This window comes from Anarrhichthys ocellatus, unplaced genomic scaffold, assembly GCF_004355925.1.
Source record: "Anarrhichthys ocellatus isolate YVR2014 unplaced genomic scaffold, GSC_Weel_1.0 scaffold30, whole genome shotgun sequence".
NCBI lineage: Eukaryota > Metazoa > Chordata > Actinopteri > Perciformes > Anarhichadidae > Anarrhichthys > Anarrhichthys ocellatus.
Window position 1 is genome coordinate 1,659,890 of NW_022280060.1, and position 23,114 is coordinate 1,683,003.

The 23,114-nt window shown below is 44.3% G+C and overlaps 1 protein-coding gene across 1 annotated transcript in view; it reads right to left on the reverse strand.

Moving 5' to 3' along the window:
• insrb (insulin receptor b) overlaps window positions 1–23,114 on the reverse strand; it is a 69,739-nt gene that overhangs the window by 38,745 nt on the left and 7,880 nt on the right. Inside the window, exon 2 of the mRNA XM_031864320.1 lies at window positions 9,405–9,953. Coding sequence (XP_031720180.1) covers window positions 9,405–9,953 — 549 coding nt within the window. The remainder of the gene's footprint in view (window positions 1–9,404; window positions 9,954–23,114) is intronic.

The following is a 23,114-nucleotide window of genomic DNA, read 5'->3' on the forward strand; positions in this document are numbered from 1 at the left end:
GGGTCATATGAGGATGAACAAGTCCAATTCAGGAAGAAACAGTTTAGAAACACGACGCTGATTTCTGAGAGCTTCATTTAGCACACGCATGTTTTCAAGATTCAATTACAACCGTTTTGACTTGCTGGAACAAACTAGGGTGAAAACATAAAGAAATAATAACGGGAAAGCATACTAATAACTTCCATGTGTTAGGTGTCAGATAAGCATGAACTCCACAACCCGCACACCAACACGGATACATTTCCAACATGTGGGAAACTCTGCTTTTCCCAAGAAGGTGATGTAAAATTCTTGAGAATATAAAATGTTCAAACACCCTTCAGCTGAGCCGGTGCAACGCCTCAAAGCCACCCATGAAATTCAAAGTATTTGATGGAGCATAAAGCATTATGTATTCCAAATACAGCACATACGAGTAGCTGTGGTGAGGTGTTACGCCTCTACATTCTGAAATCATGTATGCTTGAACATACACAGCGCGTCCTTGCTCCAATGAAGCCGTTTATGAAGCAGTTCATTTAATTAATTCCTTCACACAAAATCTTGAAAATCTTTTTGGCACCCCTTTAGAGCGTAAATAAGAGCAGTGAAACCACCACAACACGCTGTACGCAACATAATACTGTGCATGCATCCACACAGGACTTAAGTGAGTTTGATGACCGTGTTAGTGTTACATTATTGACTTCATTATTTGTAGATCTTGTGGCTACTGGTGCTGGGAGGGTATGCTATGTAAAGACTGGACCGTAACAATAAACACTAGTACATAGTGCTAGTGTTGATCAGATTGTGTCTTCACTATCAAGTGTGCATGATGTGTGTGTGTGTGTGTAGTGTTGATGTCATCTGATCTGGCCAAACACCTGAAAAGAATCCCCTTCCCTCGACGAGAGGGCGGGTAGTGTTCTTTTGCTCCCTCACACACACACAAACACTTCAATCCTTGCAGCTCGCCTCTCCTCCCAGCTCCCTGTCTTCTAATTTCTGACAAACTGATTTACAACCTTCGGGTTCGCGTTTGCTGGAGGCTTGCGAAGCGATTCATGAAATAAACATTTGCAGCACCGTCAGAGCTCAGCATTTCTGTTAAGGGTTTGCGGATCTGGAGAGCTGTGATCCATTCGTTTAACTTCCCCCCCCCCCCCATGTAAATAACACCCCTACCCCCGCTCTCTTTGCCCACCCCCCCCCAGGGCCCAGTTGTACAGCTCGGCAGTAGGAAGTGTTTCGGACAAAGGCAGGAAGTAATGAGGAAGTCCTCACAGACAGCTCAGGCTGTAACAAACCGCTTGCCTGTCAACATGCCTTCCTCTACGGCTCACACACACCAAACCACTCGTGCACACAGAGGGAGTCAAACCATCACCCTCATTAGGAAGGTATACCAGCCTCCTTCTCAACAGCCCCTTGTCCTATGTGAACACGAGTAGCGTGTAGTCTTAAGAAATGCAAAAGAAGAAAGTATTATGAGATAAGGAATGACTCTCTCCTTCTTGATACTGAAAACACAGTGCGGCAACAGTAGCCACACATCTTGTTCCAGCATGTTGGTATCCTCAGAAGCCCCCATCCTCTCTCCACTTACAGCCAATCCGCTGTTAGAATAGTGGGCAGAGAGTATGTTTGTGCTCCACTTGGCCCTGTGTGCAAGTGTGCATTTGTTGTGCATGTGTCTATCTGAAAGTGTACCGTTACTATTGCAAGTGTATATGTGTGTGCGTGTGTGTGTGTTTGTGTGTGTGCGCGTGTAGAGCAGGATGTGGGAGTGCCCGTCCATTGATGAGCTCGAGGAGAGAGGAGAGAGACTTTTCCAGATCCCCCGGGGCACTCGGCTAGCACTGCCTGCCTGCTACTGCACTCACTGCACAAATGGAGCGGGTAGAGGGAAATGCACGCACACATGCACATGCACATGCACTTGCACACAACTGATGCCAGCTTATCAAAGTTAATTTGGATTTGTTAACAAGGATGCAAGCTGCCAGGAAGGAAAACACAAGAGCACAATTACCAACTCTCCCTCTCCATCTGTCTGCTTCTATCCTTCCTCTCCTCCCTCTTCTCCTCCCCTCTCTTTCAGTTTTTGTCTCTCCCTCACACTCGTTGTCCCTTATAAGACACCAATGGTAATTCAAACACCAGTGAGTGTGTGTGTGTGTGTGTGTGTGTGTGTGTTGATCTAAGGCAAGGCGCCACGGAGAAGCTATCACAACTGGACAGCATCAAAGAGGAGCTTGTCGGTGTCTATAGCAATAAAGGAGAGAAAGATGAGAGCAGATGTTCGCATCTCTCTTCTGTGTGTATCACCATCAGGACCACATCACTTGTAATTCACTTTACTCAGGACTTGGAACAAAGAAGGATATTAAAAACAATTCAAATACCATCATTCAAGTGTGCTCTCTACTTTTTCCTGTTTGAATAAACAGAAGGAAGTCAAAAAGTTGAAATGTTTCACTTCAGGAGAGCACACTATGTTTGACTTAAATGTGCTGCAAATTCAGGAATCACAAACTTAGCAGGGCAAATAACTATCTAATAACTGGATCATAACAGCCAGACAATCACTTTGGCTCTAATAATATAGCCCCAACCCTAATGCTGATGTGAACTTATGTGTGCCAGACTCTCTCAGGTCCTACACCTCACCACATGTCCCGAAAATGGCACGTGATAAAGAACACTATATATTCCTATATGTGCAGCCGGTACATGTTCCGATTTGGTTTTCCTCCCAGCTGTAAAGTCAGCTTCCACTTCCAGGCAGCAGAGTTAATTCCAGTGAGGGAGAAGACGGCAAAAGATAGCGTTTCTAACTTGGTCGCCTCTCACTGGAAAAGCATCGGTGTCAAAGTTCACATGAACTCAGGGCTCCAGAATGCCATTATTTGCTTGCCTTTCAAGAAAATGTTCGACACGTCAGCAAAATATGGAATTACTGTATGTATTTTCCTTTTGTCTTTATAGTACAGCCATCGTAACTGTTGATCACCAGAGGTAAAGAGTGTGTGTTTGTGCCCGTGTGATCTAGATGGGTGATTGGCAGACAGGAAAAACAACAAGCCGTCCCCTCCAGATGGAGGCTCGTGAGTTGAGAGCGGTGACTCAATACATGTACACGGTTGTTGCTTCACGCATCAAATTTAATGAAGCGTTTGAATGTGCACAAAGCCAATTCTAACTCTCGTGACTGTTTCGCATACACATGCGGACATTTATAGTTTACAATATGTACCCTATATTTATGATCTGAATATTACTTTTACAGGCCAGTACCGGTTGGGTGTCATCTGCTTAGAAATGTTTGCAATTATGGCTGGGCTTTAAAACTAAACTAAAATCGGTGCCAAAACTCAGGTGTCATCTCAGCGTTTGTATCAAATGATGTCGAGTGGCACCCAGTCCTGCTCAACAATGACGCAAAGATCTAAACACAATGAAGTTATTCAATGAATCTGGGACTTTTGGGTCATTTTTATTCCCTCTAGAGTAATTCTAAATTAGTGATGTGTCATTTTTGATTATAAATGAGCCTTAACTTTTTAGTCGGTAACATCGGCGAGGATTGTTGGACTCTCACAAACATCCTGTGGTGTTTCTTCACTATGAAGATGCTTAGAGAGAGCCCAACGCTCCCCTTGTGTGCTCCTGTTCCCTGTGTCACCGAGCACTAAATGGCTAATTAAGAACGGCAGCTTCTGGAGAACTATTTAATTTACTTTTCATTAGAAACAACTGCAGAAACAGAGAAGAGATCGAACGAGAAGTCAGTGGGGAAGCAGCCTGAGCGGAGACACTTTTACACCCCAATTAAGAGGCGGGGCTGGCTAAGTGTTTTTGTTTGGCTGTGGGCGCAGGCCAACAGCACGCTTCATTTAGCGCCTCCATCCTTCATATCGTCCTTTTCTAGCTTGGCCACTCTGCACTCTGGCAAAAGTGAGTGTGTGTTTTTTTTTTGAGTGCGTGTCTGTACCTGGGAGCCACACTTCAAACTTGACTTGTTTGTTTTGCTCTGTTTATTTTGCTTTGCCCAACCCCCTTGTCTTCCCCTCCTGGCTCCTCATCTTATCCACATCCACTGTCCACTGCATTTTGCTGGCATGAGAAATAAAACTGATGGAAATGTCATTGACGACAATTCACATGACCAGCTGAGTATCACGTTATGATCAACAGTCTTGTGATGCAAAATACAAAAGGAATAGTTCAACGTATAGGAAATGAGTTATTCGCTTAGTTGTTCTGAGTTAAATCAGAAGATTGATATGATTCTCATAGCTGTCTGTTAGCTTACCATGAAGACTGAAAGCAGGGGAAACACACAATATAATCTGTACAAAACAAAACCAAAGTGTAAAAATGACTATTTGTGGTGCTGCGAGGGGTTATGTGCGGGTGTATTTCTTGGCCGGGACCGTTGAGTTCCTGAAGTCTTTAAAATCGTTTAAATACAAAATCCCTCTTTGTGTTTTCGATAGACTTTATTCCCAGTCGGAGGACATGTTTTGGTATTTTCATGCAGATCTGTTGCCGGGACACAAATAAACCTACAAACTACTGGAACGGAGATGCAATCCAATAGCTCTCTCAACATACACGTAGGCATGCGAGTATCGTTTTAAGACAGGCAGAAAACAATGCTATTATTTAATAACCCCTAGTAGAAATACAAAGTCTTCTGAACATGCTTTCATAAACTGCTCTTTCTATGCTTTCAGAAACTGCCAGCATGAGTTCATCACCGCTCACAGATTACAGCCGTAGCTCCATGGAAATGAAGTTCCAGTAACTGAGAATTACATACAGTACTGTAAACACCATAAAGTTTTGTTTTTGTTTTCTCTTGCTCAACAGGACTCTCTGCCTCCCTCTCCATTTTTCAAAAAAGCTTGGAAGTTGGTTGAATCTCTTTTTAAAAGCCTCCATGGGACAAAACTAAATTCCCATCCCCAGCAGAGAAGCCGCGCTCATAGCCGGGCAGTCCGACCCGTGTTCAACTCTGGTCAGAAGGAGGGTCACAAAGCCGTGCCGAATGACGCACGCTGACCCATTTAGATGGACCGCCGGTGCAGGTTTAACCTGTCTTGACTGCGACGGTCTCAAAGTGGTCCGTGTGATGTAGAGAGGGCATTTCCCCCTCTATGGCTTTCGTCACTGGAAGGTGAAGCTGTGTTTAGTGTGCCTTAAAAAACAATCGCAACAAACAACAAAGCACGTAGGCAAAGGGAACTTTGACCTGGAAAGCTTTCTCTTCTCCTGCTCGTGTGTGTGTGTGTGTTTTCGTGTGTGTCAGTTGTGCAAGCACAGTGCTGGCCGGTGTCTGTGAGGCTGCACACGGTGTGCCAGGCCTCGGCAACAGACAGAGCCTTATCTAAACAGGAGATCGAGTGTTTGCTCCCATCCCCTCTTTCTCTCATCTGTGAATATTACCCGTACTTCCTTTCTATCTGTCCCTTTTCTCTCCCGTAACCTCTCCTTTGTTAAAGTCCTCGGTCTTGTGTGCTTACTTTCCAACCAGCAGTCTGCCTTTGTGTTTGTCTACTATACCTCCGTCTCTCTTCTGTAAATAGAGCTTGTCTATACGTTCAGTCTTCTTGCTTCCTTTTTATTCATTCTCTATTTGTTTTTAAATTTGAACACCATTTAAAAAGGTCCCACTGACAAAACAAAACACCCGTCCTTACGTTAAAATGCCTTTATTATTTTTTTAATAATGGGAATAAATTAGATAAGAGATTAAATACTACATTTATCTCAAATCCAAATCAATAAGTTTAAAGACCGCAAAGAGCCAGCGACAGAAAGGAAGTGCCAAACCACGGCGACCAGGGCCAACATTTTCAATATCAAAGTATGATAGCACAAACTTTATTTTTGGTCATTTTACTCATCCTGGATGCATCATGTGCATACATGTGGGTGCAGAAGTTGTACGCCGCATGCCTGCACATCCTGTTAAAGCGGGTGCCAGTTATCTGTGCACGTCACTGATCTCACACCTCACAACCCTCCCCTTCTCTTCTAGAAGTGTTCCTTTTCATGCCAATCTGGTATTTCTACTCCAGTAGCAATCATGTAATATATAAATAATAAACAATTCTTCTCATTCTCTGTTTTCCACGGGGACATCCATGTGGCGGGTCAGCCGCAGAGAGGCACGTGCTGGACGGGTAAGAATCCACCACTCGAATACATTTCAACCGATTCAGGCAACAACAAAAAACACAATGCCCTGTTCTACAACACCACACAGCCCGAATAAAGCAGACTACCAGCGTTGATCGAAATGCACTCTACTGTTTTCTACAGGAAAAGCAAGTAACCGCCAACATTCAATCAGGCAACAGAGCCACAGTGACTGGTGACAGCTTGTAAAAGCTGGGGAAATTGCAGCCTGAATGCACTTGACAAAACCCACTACTGGGCTGACCTCGACTACCTGCACAGCGTTGTAGATATACTGGAGGCACATACACATGAGAATGTTGTGTGCGTCAGATAAACACACACATACAAAACAGAGAAAACAACACTGGGCTGTGAATGTCAGATCTCATACACTCTCCAGGCTGTTTGGATTGCCAACAAGTTACTTAAGGGCCCTGCGCAGTTAAACATGGCTTGTCTTGGTTCACACACACACACACACACACACACACACACACACACACACACACACAGCGCTTTTCCTGCTCGTAAGGAGCATGTGTAGGATCAGAGGAATGCAGGCTCTCCCTCGGCTCTTACCTAAGGCAAATGGAACCCTGTAAAAACACAACAAAAACAAACCCCAGTTTCCACTCACACATTAACTATAATTCCCTAATCTAACGCTCCACCGCCCTGCAAACGCACACACGTGTATATGTGCGTCTAAGTTTGTAAACTGTGAGTTTTCATTTACAGAAGCTCTAATTAACGACCCTACAGTTTCCTCTCACCACCACCACCACCCAGCACGTGTTTCATCGTGTATCCCTGCACAGGCAGGCAAACAACACATAAACTCACTGCTAATAATACTGTTACTACTGCTGTAAGAGCTGCTACACTATTTGTACTTGTAGAATGTAGAACAACACTGATTTGAGAAAAGCATTAAAAGTCGCGGCTGTCGTCTAAAAAGGGTCGATGGAAATGAGGAACCGTGGTTCTCGCCTCCAGTGGGGGACGAGCACTTTAGCGCGCACATATGAAACTCACACGAACACTCGCCCGCATTTAACAAACACTTCATGTGCACATATCTGTACAGCTCATCTGTACACTCGCACTGGCTCGTGCATCATGTTCTAGAAATGTCTCCGTCTTTGAAACGCAGCTCTCGACTAAACTGGAGGCCGTCACGTGACGCAGAGCACGGAGTCATACCCGCTTTCCCCGGACATGAACGCACATGTACGACAGCGCTGTTCGCCGTACCGAGCGCCCGCTTCTGTTAATCGGTCCACATTCTTTCTTTCTTTCTTTCTTTCTTTATTTTTTTAATGGTTTAAAAAGAGGTTTGTGTTTGAAATCAAATCCAGGGCCCGTAGCTGTCAAACATCTCAGAATAACACTCACTTAACGTAGGAGTGAAAACATTGACTGGAGCAGAGAGTGACTTTGCACGAAAAGTGGAAATAGTCAGAAATGTGGTGTGAAATCCGATCGAATGTTCAAGTCAAATGCAAATAATAGGATGAAATTACCACCACTTCTGAAGGAAAGATATTGCCTCAGTTAACGTATAACTCATTATAACCAGCGATGTGTTTTTGCACATTCACTCCAAAAGATGTGATCACTTCTGTCTGAACTGCAATCATCTAAAATCTACTTGGAACTCTCTTAAATTTAGGTATTTTTCATTCATGAAAGAAGTTTTCATAATAGCATTTATTCATAAGTAAAAGTGAAGGATTTCAACATTTATCTTTCCCTTAGGTCAAAAACATTTTCTTTGGTAAATACAGGCCTAGGACTTCACAAATATCAACAACAATGGCTTTTTTTTTCATTTGCCTGACATATGAATTTTGAGCTCTTAATTAATTGTATCAAGTTTTCCAACAATCTTAAGTGCCATCGCTCCTCCTCTGTAATGCTAAAAATGCTTGTTATAACCTCACCGTTTAGACATACTGTACAACTTGTTGGAGAGAAGACATAACCTGCATTACTTTTCCAACAGTGAGTCCTGGCAGAAAATCGAGGAGCCAACATTATATGCTGGCTGCAACAGTCGATGTTAAAGTATAAACACGGCCGAGGTCGTTGTGCTTCGAATGCTGGCCTTTCTGTCAGACACAGAGACAGAAGAGAAAAAAACAACACAAGCTATAATCGCCTTCAAAAAATAATAATCATTCTCTCTGTGTGTCTTACAATAGAAGCCTTTCTCTATGTTTATGGTGGGAGAGGAAAGACCGGCCGGCATACTGGCAGCTGGCTGCAGCGCCGAGCAAACCCGCAGCTCGTTTCCATCAAAAAGGAGAGAAAATCTGTGCAATATTTAACAAACAAGTGTACATTACTGTTTATTCCCGTCCGTCGGCTCTCTCGATCGAACCCCCTTTTTTTACGCCACAATGCCTACCTTTGAGCTCGCAGTTCCCGGACTCAACAATGCAGTTGAGTCATTCCACACATCAAGCAGATCCCGAGCCTACAATTACCGAACACTTGCCCACGACGCTGCAGTCAATGAATGCTAATCAGAGGGAGTCCGCGACCCCTGGCTGCTGATATCAGGAGCAACCCTCCGCATCATAGAAATCATTACACAAACCATTTGCAATGAAAACATCAGTCGTCTCAATTGATTTCTGGGGAGGAAAAAAAAAAAAATCTCCAGCGCATATTATCATTATGTGTCTCAATGGACCACTTTACAATGAGCAGCGTGATGGACTCTGCAAAGGTGCTACACTATCATGTCTGCACAAAACAGTCAGTCAATATGGAGATTTGTCCAATGCTTCCTAGATAAACGTGTATATCCGGCTGGTTAAAACACCTGACACCACCTATACCAAGTGTAATAAAGCCGTGGAGTCGCTTAGTTAGCTGTGGGCTACAACTTGAGCTATTTTTACCCTGTATTATTTTACATTGGGACAAATTGGAACCATTAAAAAGTATGCCAAATTAGCTATTGACAGCTCCTGTTTGCACTGTTCCTATGGAGGTACAGACGACTATCACTGGGTTACTTTGATACTGAAGAAAACTACGGAGCATCTTATTTTCTATGACTTCTAAGAAGATTTATGGACCGTTATGGACGTCAGCGATAATGATATCTTCGCTAAGTGCGAGTCACACTGAATGTAAATATATGAGGGGGAAAAAAAACAAAAAAAAAAAACACGAAAGCTCTCCACTGTTATCATCCATTAAGACACAGATACACTTACTTCTCTGGCAGTGGTTCTGCGACCAGCATCGTCCCCTGAAGTGTCCGTTGATGGTGTTCTGTGGGCAGACGGTCTGGCCTTGGGCCGTGCCGGGACACACGTCTCCACACTCTCGGTCGTTCTTATTGGCCACGATATAGTTGTCCTCCACCGTGTCCAGGATCTTGGACCAATCCAGGGTGGCCAGGTAGCACAGGTCTGGATTCTTCTCGATCCTCACAGCGCCCCGCGTGATATTCATGAGGCTGTGGAGGCCCACCTCCTTCAGCTGCAGCATCTCGTAAATTACAAGAGCGTAGTTGAAGAAGAGGTTGCTTCCGCGGATCACAGTCAGGCTGGGGAAGAGATCGCTCAGGGCCTCCAGGCCGTAGACCCTGAACAGCAGCACATAGTCGGTCACCACTCGCAGCTTTGGGTAGCTGAGGCCCCGGAAGTCATCAGTCTTGGTCTTGAACATGAGCAGAATCTTCAGGTGGCCCTCGATGATGGTGCAGTTCTCCAACGACTGGAGGTTGGTCACATTGTTCCGGATGTCCTTGCTCTGGCAGACTGGAGGGATTAAGAGGGAGGGAGATGTGAGAAACAAATATTAGCCATAAAACAAGTCTTTAGAATAATTCAGCCAGGAATTTTGTTCATGTTTACTACGGTTTTGGTAAGACACCACGGCCTCTCAATATGTATTATTATTCATTAGGAACACATCCCTAGAACTAATGCAATGTAATACAACAGCCCTGAATAAGGGTCAGGTTTTGTTGAAAGTCTTTTAGAGAAGAATAAATTCAACTTTTTTCAATTCATCAAATTGTTCAGTTAATAAAATGTCTATCACGATTTCCTAAAGCTCAGAGTGACACCAATTAATTACAAGGTCATCTCAAGTAAAGCAGCAAATCCACAGAATTGAAGCTGGAATTTACAAATGTTTGGACGTTTATATAATAACTGGATGATTAGCAGACTTTTGTAATAGTAGAAATGAGTGGTTATTTTTCTATTGATTGACCAATTAATGAATCGACTAATCATATGATCATTCATCATAATAATAATAATAATAACAGCACATCACAGTATAAATGTAGAGAAATGTCATTCCTCGACTTCTACAGTAACAGGCCAAACCTGTAGACTGTGTATAGATCATTAAATGAAGGCGAGAGTAGTCTTCGATTTGCAACGGTATCAAAACGACCGGATGTGAACATCAACCGTGAAACCACTAGTGATCTGCACTAAGTGGAGCAGAGCCATTCATGAAACAGGCTCACTGAAGTCCCCTCTACAATCCGACTGGCCGCAAGCGCTCTCTCTCTCTCTCCCTCTCCCTCTCACACACACACACACACACACACACACACACACACACACACACACACACACACACACTCTCTCTCTCTCTCTCTTCTCATTGGCTCCAACATTATTTCTCCAGAGAGGAAATTACTGTATGGCACTGTCTGATCTGAATGAAGCAGACATGAAGGGGTTAAGAGAAATGAAGCCTGGAAGCTAAATGCTTATCCATGCTCATTCATACTCTTTAGCTGCTGAACACTGACACACACACACACAAGCACACATTTGGACCAGTAAATGCACGCGCACACACACACACACACACACAGAGTTACTAAAGGAGATGTACAGAAAGAAAAGGCATGCTGCTGTTGCTTGCTACAAATGATAAGACGCACATTTTCAACGTCTTCCTCAGAAGTTAAAGGAAAATTCTAAAGTGGGAGTCAAGAATCCGTCATAGTTTAAAACAGGTAAAACATTATTTCTGGTTTTGTCATTATATCAGGAAGCGAAACACATTTTATTTGACCTTTTAAAAACAGGTTTACAAAGTTACCAAGAGGACGCAGAGCGAGATGCATGATCTGTTGCCAAAGCAAGCGTCATCTCACGTGAGCAGATTTGCTGTTTAAAGTGGAAGCGTTATGATTGACTGCTTTATGATGCTTGAGCAGGTTGTTAAAATGAGAGGAACATTTGCATAAATGTTGCGGTGTCAACACACCCATTTCCACTCAGTGAACATACTCATTAAAACTACAATGGTTAGTGGGGAGATATCTAACGCTAATTTCTATCGCATGACTTTAAGCTTGCATGTACCGTACCAACAATACGACCAGCCATTACGGCCCAAAACAGATGGTTCTGGTCAATAACCAACACGCGAAAAGATTAGATGTAAATGCAATCTGGTAATGAAACGTGTTTCCACTGCGTAAAACAAAACAGACTTCTCTCAGTCATTTATTTCATTACGATTTCAATACTGAGAGCAATAAAAACCAGATTCATTTGTAAAAACCAAAACAATGAAAAGCAGCCTGAGCTGATGCATGTAGGGTAAAATGAGTCTCCTATCACAGAAGTCATCTAATGGTCTCCATTTAGTCTGCTGCTTTCAAATCAATGATACAGACACGCCTACTAATCACACACTGCGAGGGTCTTGCTACTAATCACACACTGCGAGGGTCTTCCATGCATCTTGGTGGTGTGAACCCCACCTGCTCTCCACCTTTTTCTTATATTCCCCATTTATTATGCTCAATCCTTTGCTGCCACTTTGCACACACACAAAATAATCAATGGCACTACGGCATCTTGAAATAGAAAAAAAAGTCAAAATTGATTGCAGTGGACTAACTTGTTTCCATTGAGTTGATATTGACTGTCCTCATTTCCCAGGTGTAAGCTACCTATTAACTTCTCATTCTGTTAAAGGTCAGCGAGACAAACATGTCAACAATCCAGGTGCAGACTCTGACCAGCAGCACATCGATGGAGTTTGAGTGACTTCTTGAAATGGATAGGAGCCAATAAAGCCTGTAATCACTGCACGGCCAAATAAAACCGTGTTGTTTACTACAACCGCATGTTGGCAGTTGGGGGGAGTTAGGCAAGCGTGGACTGTGGACTGTTAAAAGTCAAACTAAGATATTAATTAAACAGTCAGAAGGTATTTCACCAAGTGTCACTTGTTTGTACCTTAGAAACAAATGTCTGGATCAGAAAAAAGTTACATTTTGATTGAAATATCCATGCAAAGTATCGATGTTTCACAGCATTTGAAGCTTGAGAATGTGTAAATTAGTTCCTGCTTTTTCTGTGAATGTGTCCGATACAGTAAAATAAAAAAGGCTCGACAATGGACTAGTCCGTTTAATCCCAAAAAACATTCAAACTGAAGAGAAATATACACATAATAGCGAGACTGAATGTCTTTTTCAAACGCAGCCGGGCATGTCAATAACAGTCAACTCATTTGACATGGTGACAAAACTTTTAGGATAAAAGAAATTGATATTAAACCGTAGGTATCAACTTTACTCATCTGTACACAGGTGAAGCCATCCTGTTAATTATTCAGTGTTACACCGAGTAGCCAGTAGTCGACTGGACATCCAAATGTGTTTGTGTTTTGTCACATGACCCACTGTCAACTGGAAAGACCTGAACCCGACCTAAACCACAACTGGACAAGCCTAGATAAACAGTCAACAGCTGCGTATAGCAATATGACAGCAGCAGTGCACACGAAGTTCACCAAGATTGTAAAAACGAAATGAAAGTATATCAGAATATTTACAAATACATGAGATATAAGTGATGCAGGACTGTTCTGGACACAGATCCCGGGGTCAGTGACCCCAGATTGGATGAAAAAGTTCCCAAAACAACACAGCAGAGCTTGTCTCTTGATAAGTAGTCCGTCAATATCTCTCTAAACAGAAAGAGCTCTGTAATAAAGTGCCAAAATAGATTACAAATAAAATCTACAATCAAATAAAACTCTTAACGGTACATTTTTCACACAAAATCTACATATTCAACCATTTATTGTCAGACAGCAACAAGTGGACACAAGATCATTGCCGTCCGTCGTTCACCGTGTACTAAAATGACCTCTATCGACCGAAAAACGATCAGAAAACAGTTGTTTGGATAGAAAACATTACATTCAAACGTATCCACGTTGATGTGGACGTGGCCAATGCCAGCTCAACTTTGTACACTTCCGACTGCAGCCGGCTTTACCAGCAGCCAAAAAACAACTCATAAAATAAGACAATAAATCAATTTCGGTTGTTAGGAATCTCATCAGATAAGGCAAGAGTTTGAAACAACAGCTACTCATTCACACAATCTAGCAACGGGCCGCACCCTCTTTATTAGACACATACTGTGTCAGAAACCAAAACACACTTCTTCCGCCACTGTGTGTCAGTCGGTGTTATTCCCGGTGATAAGAGCAACCTTACACCTCTCAGCCCCGCCTGTCTTATCTCCGGGACACATCAAACAGGCCTACAGGCCACCCACTCGCTGTCAGCCTGCAGTACTAACCGGATACCTATTGTGCAACACGGCAGCATAACAAACTACTTTACGCAACAGCAACAGGGCCAGGGTGCAACTCACCTCTGCCCACAGTGATCTTCAAGAAAACACCAAGAGGACACAAACATGACTTTTTCATATTTATCGTACTTTTGAGAAATGTGTTAGTGGAAATGTGGTCTCTCTCTCTCTTCACGCGGCGTGCTTACAGGCTTAGCACGTACAGTATGTCACGTCTGCTGTTGGGGAAGCTTTATTGACACAAAGAAATGTTAGCGGGCCACGAGGGGAAGCTGTACGCGGTGCTGCTGGGAGCTCCCTCCGCAAAATGGAGTCTTGTTTTCGACTGACAGAAAGGAGGGGGGGCGGGGGTTGTGTATATGTGTGTGTGTGTGTGTGTGTGTGTGGGGGGGGGGGGGGGGGGCATCGGGGGGGCAGATGGGGAAGAGTGGAGGAGAAGGAGGGAGAGGAAAGGAGTGGAGGAAGGGTTATGTAGTCTGGGGTTGGCTGCGAGAGCCACTGTGTCTTTAAAATAATGAGCTATCTCCTCCCTCTCTCTCCTCCCAGGTTTAGGAGCAGGGGGACACGGGAGAAGCAAAGAGCGCGAATAGGGAGATTGAATCGGAGGGAAAGGGGGGAAAAAAGGGGGTTAAGGGGGGGGGGGGGGGGGGAAAAAAGGGGGGGGGGGGGGGGGGGAGAGAAATGATGGGAGGGGAGAGAGCGGGGTGAAAGTGTAACCTGAGCCCCGGCAGGAACGCAGGGTGACGTAAGGGACCTATAGGACGGTTGGTGATCACATGCATGAATGGAGGGCCGCTATGGGCCACTGTTACATGAGACACACACACACACACACACACACACACACACTGGAGGGAGAGTTTGCTAACTATTGGCCATAATATCAACAAAAAACTACTCAACAAATCCTAAACAAACTGAGCTCATGACTGGATCTATGGGGGAGAGACAGAGAAAGAGGAAGACACCTGCTGCACCATTTTTCATGTTTTGTCATCTGAAGAAGGAAATTGTAAAACAAAAATCCTTTGACACAAAGACTATACTGTGAGCTGCTGTTTTAAGTTGCATTTGGACATAATCAGAGCTTTGTATAAAAAAAAATACCAAAAAAGTAGACAGGGGCAGGGGGGGGGGGGCTGGTTGGTGGACAATGACCGTGACCCCTGTGAAGCCCACCCTCCAACTGAGGACCACCCATAAGCAGACAGCTTGGTGCTCTCACTGGCTGTACAGGAGCTCTTAATTACAATAACAACCCAATCAGACGTTAATGAGCAAAGGGGGGGGGGGCTGTATCGAAGCAGCGAATGGAATAACAGAGCACAGACTGGAACATACTGTACCATACTGTGGATCTCTATAGGAGAAATGTGGGCCATCCACCCGCCTTCCCTGTCTGTTTGACACTTAATTTGGCAGCAGGAATGAGAAGAGGAGGACGAGGGAGGGAGGGAGGGAGGTGTCAGACAAACAGAAACAGCAGAGGGAAAACACTGGGAGATGGAGCGAGGTGAATGAGTTGATATCCTCAATAGGAGATTTTAAAAAAATAATAATTTTACATGAACATTTTTGAGGAACGGCATATTCAGAAATGTCACTTCTCCTGATAACGAACATGTGGAAAAAGACACCGTCTAGACATTTGCTGCTGTGCGCTGCTTGAATAATTATGAGGTCTCTTCACACATTGCCGCTGTAACTGAAGGCCGGAGCTGCTGTTGGTCACACAAGGACTGCCTGCATGTCATTTTAATATGATGAGAAGATTCAAAACACCGCCATCAACACTGGTCCATCCCTCCATACACAGACAATAGAGCTGAATGCTACATGCCAGGACGAGATGGGGCTTAACAACACTGGTAAAAACGACAACACTGTAATCGATATTATTATTATTATTATTATTATTATTATTATTATTATTATTATAAGGGGACAACTCTTCGTTTTTTAAAGTATTTCTTTCATAAAAGTTAGACTCTACATAAGAGAATGACTGCGATGCGAAACCATTAACAAAATTGTAATTAAATGAGGCAAAATTATGTTATTAATAGGAAGCAATGACTGTTTACTTTGAGAAAATGCACTTTTGGTTATGAAAAGAGAATTTTTGATGGTCTAAATTTTCTGTCAAGCAATGAAATGGTTCCTTGGTTTGCGATGGTGAGTCTAACCCTCACCTCATTACCTTATGTTGATGCTGAAACAATATATTGTTCAGCCTTAAAATTTAACTTCAGCAGTATTGTTGCCACAACTTATGCAGTCCTGATGCTGTAACGGTCACCGACTATGATATTGTGGCATAAGCTCACACACCACCCTGAAAGAGCAATAATAGTACAGGCTGCATGTGTGAAAACACCTGTCAAATACTGAGCATTTACATTATGTATGACCTGTTCAGTCCTTCTGCTTTCTGTGACGTGTCATTTGAAGATGTCAAAATGAACAACAGCAGGTTATGGCAACAGGACAGATGTTTATTACAAGTGCCATTCTGAAAAACAGTTTTGCAACCCTGAAAACCTAACCTAAAAATAAAAAAAACGAAACGCTGTCGACACAATCCAGCCACAGTGTGAAGAAGCTGTGTGGTGGCAACTGAGAAACGCCTGATGGTGATGATTTAGATTTTACAACAAAGCAAATCAGGGCTCTGTGGAATGGAAGACAGTGTGCTTGCAACAGTGTGATCATCCGTGTAACCTCTCTCCTTTTACGTCTTCTCCTTGCAGATATCTCTTAGATCACAGGAATAATCGTCCAGGGCGGCTCTAAATCTTAAGGAGTGTTTTGGCTGTTTGTAGGGGTTTTCCCCCCCCCCAATTTGCACCCATTCTAAGTCAGTCTAACGACATCTGTTAAACAGCAGTATATATTGGAACATTTCACTTTAGCTCCCAGCCATTTTAGCACGTCATCCTCCGTCTCTGTCACATCCTTACTCCCTCTCGCTTGTCAAATATGAAGCAGAATTAGCTCACAGAATAAGCTCTTCATAATTACAGCTCGAGAATTACTTGAGCATGACCGGTGCAACTGAGGTCGTACCGATGTAACGACTATCTCCCGACAGAGAAACTGCCATCTCCACTATTCAGTGAGCGCCCACAGCTGCAGCCTCCGTTATAGTGTAGCTACAATTTCAGATGGATTCTTCTCTTATTTTTAGAGTTGTGCTCCCTGCAGAGAATTTAATATGCATCAACCGTAGCTGGCTGGCTGGCTGGCAGTGAGAAAGTGGATCACACTGGCAGTTTTTAGAAGGTGAGATTGGAGCCCTCTGTGGCCTGGGTACCAGCCTGCCTCTCAGAGGGCAGCCTCGCGTTAGCTTAGCGTGAAACCAGACCTGTCCAGCGTGAAATCAGGTGGCAGCTAACTCTGGACGGTGAGAAGTTTCCTCTCGCCGTCAGGTTAGACACACGTTGCCCCCGATGAGGTGATCTGCTGATTATAGATTTGTCAACAGATCAGTTGCTGAACAAACCCCCGGGAGAGAGAATATGCGGCCGCGGTGCCAAGTGGACTGCCAGTGGAAAAATGCATTTGTTTGTTGATATAGCTGTGGAAAGTCTTGAGAAGTAAAGCCAGCTCCCTGTGCGCCCACTGCCAAGCTGTGGCTTTTACAGTGAAAAAATGAGGCTGAGAAATTGCATGAGAGGCATTTTGATTAACATGTACCAACTTGTACCTCCAAAACAAAGAGAGTTGAGGACCAGAATAATAGTACGAGAGCCAAAGACAGAGAGGGGGGGTGGGGAGCAGTTTGAAGAGTGGAAATAATCTCAGCGTGCTATTAAATTAAGCCACACAGGAAATGTTTTGAAGACGACATCTTCTGTTGACAATAAGAGGGGGAAAATGACTGAGTGACACGACGAGCGAGGGGAGCGAACACGTGCGTCTTTACAGACCTGCACTTCCACATTCGAGGGCATCAGATAAAAGGTGGGGGAGGGGGAGGGGGGGGACTGAGCGGGGAGAGAGAGAGAGAGAGAGGGAGTGTGTGGGTTGGAGCACCTGTTCCTCCATTGCCTCAGCTTCCCATTGAGGAGCATGGCAAGGGGAGCCGGCCTAGCCTATTTATACACAACGCTGGGTCCCGTTACAGCTGTGGCACAGGGCCAGGCTGTGGCAGATTGAAGCGGGTAGAAAAGAGCAACATGCAGGCCCGGCGCTGTCAGATGGCTGGCCAAGAAAAGGGGGAGGCCTAAATCAGATCACACTGGTGACTTTGGCTCACCTCCTTCCATCTACCTTCCGGCACTGGCAAAGCAGAGAGGAAGGGGGAGGGATAGAGGGGGGGGGGGGGGGGGGGGGGATAGGTGCAGACAGAGGGAGACAAAGAGAGAGGGAGGTCACTTGTTTTTAAAAACAGTGACTCACTATTTTCTACTTCCACCGAGCGTGGTATGACCTTGGACTCAAAGCTGCTAGGAGAGAGGAGAGGAAAAGACAGGTGTAGGAGGGAAGTGGAGGAAAAGGAGGCAAAAGAAACCGAATGTGTGCGGACAGCCCTGTTTGACATCCCTGGAGTCCAAACACTAAATATCCAGTGCATGCACACGCGTAGTCTGACGGAGAAACATGTCTCATGTCCATCGTACATGTGAGATGGACATGAGACGACCGATACTCTTTTAAATCTTCACATTCACATAAGGGCTAAAGTTTGTACATATTTTACAAGACAATTCTAATAAAGCCCGTCTCTATATCTCCAGCATACTGTTGCACCTCTGCTCTGACTCCATACTCAAAACCAGCAAACAAAAAGGCCAAGAATTTAAAACCCTCAGTCCACACGTAAAGCAGATAAGATGCTCATTGTCTTTGTATCTGAGGTCTTTTCCTTATTGCCCAGTTCCTCATTCCATTTCCAGGTCTCTCTCTCTCTCTCTCTCTCTCTCTCTCTCCCTCCTTCCCTCTGCAGCACAGCACAGCGCAATTTCAACTTTTCTGAAAAGAAAGTCGCATAAAAGAACTTAGAACTGCATCACGTGGAACCCGACGTGTTCTGCTATGACAAGATACAATGCAACCGCACGGATCTATTCAGTCCTCCTGCTGAATTCCATGACCGATTGTAACCGACGTGTTCAATGTGTAGAAAATAACTGGACAGCTGGCAAATACACAAACCAAGAAAAGAAAAATCTGAAAAATGCTGGCCACGCCTGACAAAACAGCTAAACCAGGTGGTGCTCCAAACAAATAAAAAGCATGTTGGGGGGGGGGGGGGCAGCATTCCTGACATACTCAAAACATTTGGAAACAGACAGAGGACTATGAAACAAGAGCAGGTAATCAAACGCAGGCTGGACTGTGCCGACGATGTAGTGCAAGACAGACAGACAGACACAGACACAGACACACACACACACACAGACTAGAGTGAGTAATACAAAAAACATCTGACGTTCCTTTTCATCTTCCCACGTTAGCGAGTGGAGCGCAGAGCGGCGTCTTGGTGTGGTGAGCCTCGGCCTGAGAGGGAGGCGGCCGGGGCTCGGTTCCTCTGCTTGACTTGCAGCCGCACGACAGCAGCTGCAGAGCCCGGCCCCACCGACGCTCTGACCCACAGACCATAGCTACACATGAGGCTGGACGAGCTACGCCTGCCTGGTGGCTGTGCCAAAAATCGGCGTCTTCAATCCCATATGGCTTTCGTTCTTCCTCAAAGAAGAAAAAAAACAAATCAGCCCATCTGCCTGCTTTAGACCTCTACGTTTGAGCATTGGCTGTGAAGCTACATTTCCAATACTATCCTGCTTCATGTAGTGCTGCAGTGTGTGCTTTAGCCACTCGGCATTCAGACTGAAACAGAAAAACAAAAATCAAAGAGGAAGAGGGATTCAGACATGGAAGGGAAAGTACGAGAGCTGTGATGGGACAGCTGCCCAAGCTGTAGCTCAACATGCTAACTCGTTCTTTTGACACAGAGTAGTTTTTACCTCCAGCTAAAACAGTTTAAGGGTTTAGTGGAGGTATTCCCTGTGTGGTGAATGGACGAGTGAGCTCATCCCAAGCGTGGCAAATCCTATTGATTTGGATTGCTGCAAGGCTGCCAACTCTGAGCCACTGCCGAATCCAAAATGTGAAGCAAAAGATGAAAAACACCCAGAGAGGAGGAAATAATTGGACTCTAACTGCCTTGAAATGAGACTGCAATTGTTTGTGTGTTTGTGTGTGTGTGTCAGAGAGAGGAGATACGATAACAAGCACAGGAAATAAGAAAGCAAGAAAAAGAGGCAGGACTTGAGCGATGGAGAAAGCAAAGCTGCTCAGGAGCAAACAGAGAGACGGGGGGAGAGTTGACGAACTAAGACGGAAAAGAGGGAGAAGCAGAGGGGACGCTGGAGGGATGGAAAGCAGAGGGGCCAGGTCAGTTTAATGGCCCGTTTGTCTGCACTGTTAGACCACCAGCTCTCAGTGGCTGCTGCAGGAAGACCTCACACACACACATCACACCTCACTGCTTCCCTTTTTCCATATCTCTCCCTACCTCTACCTTTACTTTGCTCAGGCCTGTAACACACAGCTTTGGGAGTGCCCCCCCCCCCTTCAATTTTAAGTCCAACCGAAATTAAGTTGTATTTATTTGTTTTGGTCTGTTTCAGCATCTGCTGTGTAAAGCATTTGTCCTGTGATCTCCTTTGAAAAAATACTTTTGAAATCAAATTTAAAACGACTCCCCCTAGGTTGGCATTAATTCGATTAAGATGGATTAGATGGATAGATGATTTTGAACCAATAAAATGCGTTATAAACTATATAAATTAGTCTTCCACTTCTTACGGACTTGTTATCATCACGCATGCAGCAGCAAAGTTCTGTCAACATGTTATCTATGAACATTTCGTCGTAGGATTTCGACTGTGAGCAAACATCCCCTCCGTCTGCTGTTTGTTTTTCCACAAAAAAACCTTCGCAGATTCCCAAAGACTTTAGATCACTGCCTTCCTCTGTTAGTCTTCAAGTGCAGGATATCCATGAGCATGCTAGGTATGGCATGGATAGTCAACAAATCACTCCCTGTTACCTTGCCTGTGACAGACAAGTCCCTGGAGGGGAGGGCCTGTGGCCACAGCGGCATTGTAAAATGACTTCCATTCATTACGCTGTCATTTAACAGCAGGGCATGATTCAATATGGGCCCTCTTTAACTTTAAGTGAATTAGGAATGCTTGATGCAGGCTCATAAACTAGGCGCAAGCTCTTCATCTCTCTCTCTCTGTCCCCTTTCACTCCGTCTTGGCAGGAGTCCCTCCAGTGTTTCCTCCCAGATGGAGGCTGCAGCATCAGCGTCACACTGGGACACTCCTTCCACTCCAGTCTGGCATTAAGTGTCGGTTTACCTCACTTCAAGAGCAGGACGCCTAATGGCCAGTTAAACATTGTTAAAGAGCAGAAAAGGGCACGTGATGGACACACACACACACACATACACATATACACACACAGCAAAGCATGTGTCAACACCAATCCAATGAAAACTCGGTCTGACCTGAATGCTTTAAAGTTTCATGTTTTGCCATAATGCTTACATCTCTACTCAAATACTTTATTTTTTCCCAGCACATACACACAGTCATAGACATCACATCCTGCTTTTACTCGAAAGAAAACTTGGAACGTGTATTTAAGATCTCTTTTTAAGAGCTTTGCATTTGGAGTCCTAAAGGCATCCATATTTCAGTGACGATGTTGACTTTTTTGTTCAACGTGGTTTCAACCTGACAGTGAATTCACCTGTGCTGTAACCTCGCATGCAGTTTGGGGAGATTCTAACTTGCTTGTCTGGGAATCAATTTTGACAACCAGCTCTCTGACTGTGGTCTTTGCTAATGATTTCCAAAACGGTAAATTGCATTGCGTTGCAGTTTTTTTTTTTAGAAAAACACTGTTCATTTCTGATAATCGATCTATTGAAATCCGTTTTTGAACTGTGAAGAGGTTGATTGTCCCAATATAAAGTAGCTCCATTGATTTGAACTAAATGTTTTCCATTTTGAATGAAACACTGAGCTGGAGGGATGTATTCTGGCGTGTACCAGGCTGTTAGTGGGTTTGTTATTACATGTATCACTGCCAAAGAAAGCCACTGTTCAATAGATAAATCTCCCGAAAAGCAGAAACAAAACCAGCTAATAAAAGTCAATTAACAGTTAATAAAAAAAAAACTAATAAAAATCATACAAGCATACATTCTATAGTTGAATGATTGCATTTACTGCTTGGCCGGTGGTTTTGTGGGGCACGGCCAGACTCTCCATCTGGTTTCATGACTACGGTGGGTGAGATGGCGCAGAGGTGGACGGAGCAGTACAGTGGGCACACGAAAGGAACCCGAGAAGGGAGGTGCTCTGTGTGCCCTCTCTCTCTGTTGCGCAGGTGGTTTCCAGCTCCCTCTCTCTGTTGTGCAGGTGGTTTCCAGCTCCCTCTCCGTCTGCCGGTGAAATGCACCGATGGCCGTGTATGCTACTACGGTACATGTTGTGAAAGCAGAGGAGGTCTGAGGAGCGAACGGGGGGAAGCAGCGCTGCAGTTTGCCCGTCTCGAGCAGGACTTCAGCGGATGCCTGTGATCGTCGGTAAGCACCGATCATGCAAAACTGACGAGCGGATCACAAGTGGCCTCATGGATCAATTAAAAACACGTTGTTATTGCAGTGAGGCTGGGAGTAGTAGGACTGAACTCTCATCAGGTATTGACAGACTGAAGATTCAGTGAGTTACTCCCACATAGTGCAGCACACAAACTGGTGTAAACACACATATATATATATATATATATATATAAATATATATATATAAATATATATAAATATATAATATGCCACTACAGACTAAGACAACTATGCTTAAAATAATAATCCTACTTTCTGTAATCACACATTAAAAATGCATGAATAAGTTAAATGTGAGTTAAATGCGGTGAATTTAGAAGTGTATTTATACAGAGGACGGGGAGGAGGAGGGGGGGCATTGCACTACCAGCACATCTAGTGCAGTCACCATAGTAACCCATCTCAGGCTAGTTCATCAGGACAAAAACAGAGCCCCCCCCCCCACACACCTCCACTGAGCACATTACACATACAAACAGGAGTGCTCATAAAAAGGACACACAGACATAATCAGAAAGGTCCGTGTGACCGGGTGTTCACAGTGTGCAGGTGGACATGCTAAGCATCACTTAGGCCCAGCTGGAGCGAGCAAGCCTAATAAGAGAGGAGAAAGCTAAAAACAAAACGGGGTGGGAGAGAGAGAGAGAGAGAGAGAGAGAGAGAGAGAGAGAGAGAGAGAG